Genomic DNA, 1,177 nt, shown 5'->3' on the forward strand with positions numbered 1-1,177 from the left:
GAGCAGCGTCGGGTACCGCCGGCAAGATGAACTCACCTGAAGCTGAGCCGCGGCATGCGGGGCGGCACGCGCTGCTCGAACGGCAAGTTGTCGACCGCCGGCAGTTGACCGGCAAGATGAAGTCCACCGCGCTCGGAAAAAATAACTTCGGAACAGCTTTGCCAAGGCGCACAATAGTCACACTGACAGCATTTTCCAGATGCGTCATCCTGGGCCGCTGGAAAATGCTCTCAACCCCGTACCCTCTGTGACCGTCTGCCGGTCCCCATTTATTTCTGGCTGCCGAGGATGCCACAACTGGAAAACACTGTCAGTCTGACTATTGTGCGCCTTGGCGAGGCGGTTTATTTTTTTAGAGCTGGTTCGGCATGCACGAGCGCGTGGGTGTGTGTGAGCACCGCGGGTCTTTTTTGCGATCCCGGGTCTTGTGCTTGTGCGTGATGCTGTGTGGCATGTGGTCGTCTGCAGTCAGTATAGACATGATAGGGGTGGACTATAGGTCCAGTAGGTCAATTCATCTCGCTTAGTCGCATCGTGGGGAGCTCATCCCGGGCCGTCGCAGGCCGCCGCGGTTTTTTTTTGCGAAGCTGAGGCCTCTGGCGCTTTCATCTCATGAGGCCACTGCTGCTGCTCGCCTCGATCGCGGCCGCTTCCGCGCTCGTGGTGGCTCCGTCATCACGCTGGAGCGCAAATCCGCCACTCCGCACCGCGCTGCAGCCGCCACTCCGCACCGCGCCGGTGCGGAGCCGCCGCTGCTGCAGTGCCGTCTCAATGCAGTACGACGACGGCACCACGCCGCGGCAGGGCGGGCAGTACGATGTCTCTGCGCCGCAGTTCGACGTGCTCTCGCTCCGCAGCTTCCGCAGAGACACGATCCTCCAATACGATGCCACCAACCAGAGTGAGCCGCTCCGCATCGCGCTCTGCCTCCTCGGCATCCTCTTCAGCCTCTGCGTGCCGACGCTCTTTGAGGGCACCGACGCGGCCACGGTCAACGTGGCGGCCGTCGCGGGCACGGCCATCTCGGGCACCCTCTTTGTCCGCAACCGCTCCGCCCGCTCCGCCCGCATGGCCAAGATTGACAACGAGTATGCGATGGGCGACCTGCGCGCCACCTACCGCGGCGTGCGCAGCAGCCGGCTCTCCGAGCTGCGCAACAAGCGGCGCGTCGTCGTCC

At 63.2% G+C, this 1,177-nt stretch overlaps 1 protein-coding gene across 1 annotated transcript in view; it reads left to right on the forward strand.

Moving 5' to 3' along the window:
* Positions 1 to 612: 612 nt before the first annotated feature.
* The window catches only part of EMIHUDRAFT_120828 (hypothetical protein), a gene marked incomplete at both ends in the record, with an annotated part of 5,898 nt that continues 5,333 nt past the window's right edge, over positions 613 to 1,177 (forward strand). Inside the window, one exon of the mRNA XM_005761259.1 lies at positions 613 to 1,173. Within this exon, the coding sequence (XP_005761316.1) occupies positions 613 to 1,173 (561 nt within the window). The remainder of the gene's footprint in view (positions 1,174 to 1,177) is intronic.

Source organism: Emiliania huxleyi (genome assembly GCF_000372725.1).
Source record: "Emiliania huxleyi CCMP1516 unplaced genomic scaffold EMIHUscaffold_718, whole genome shotgun sequence".
In the NCBI taxonomy this organism is placed as follows: Eukaryota; Haptophyta; order Isochrysidales; family Noelaerhabdaceae; genus Emiliania; species Emiliania huxleyi.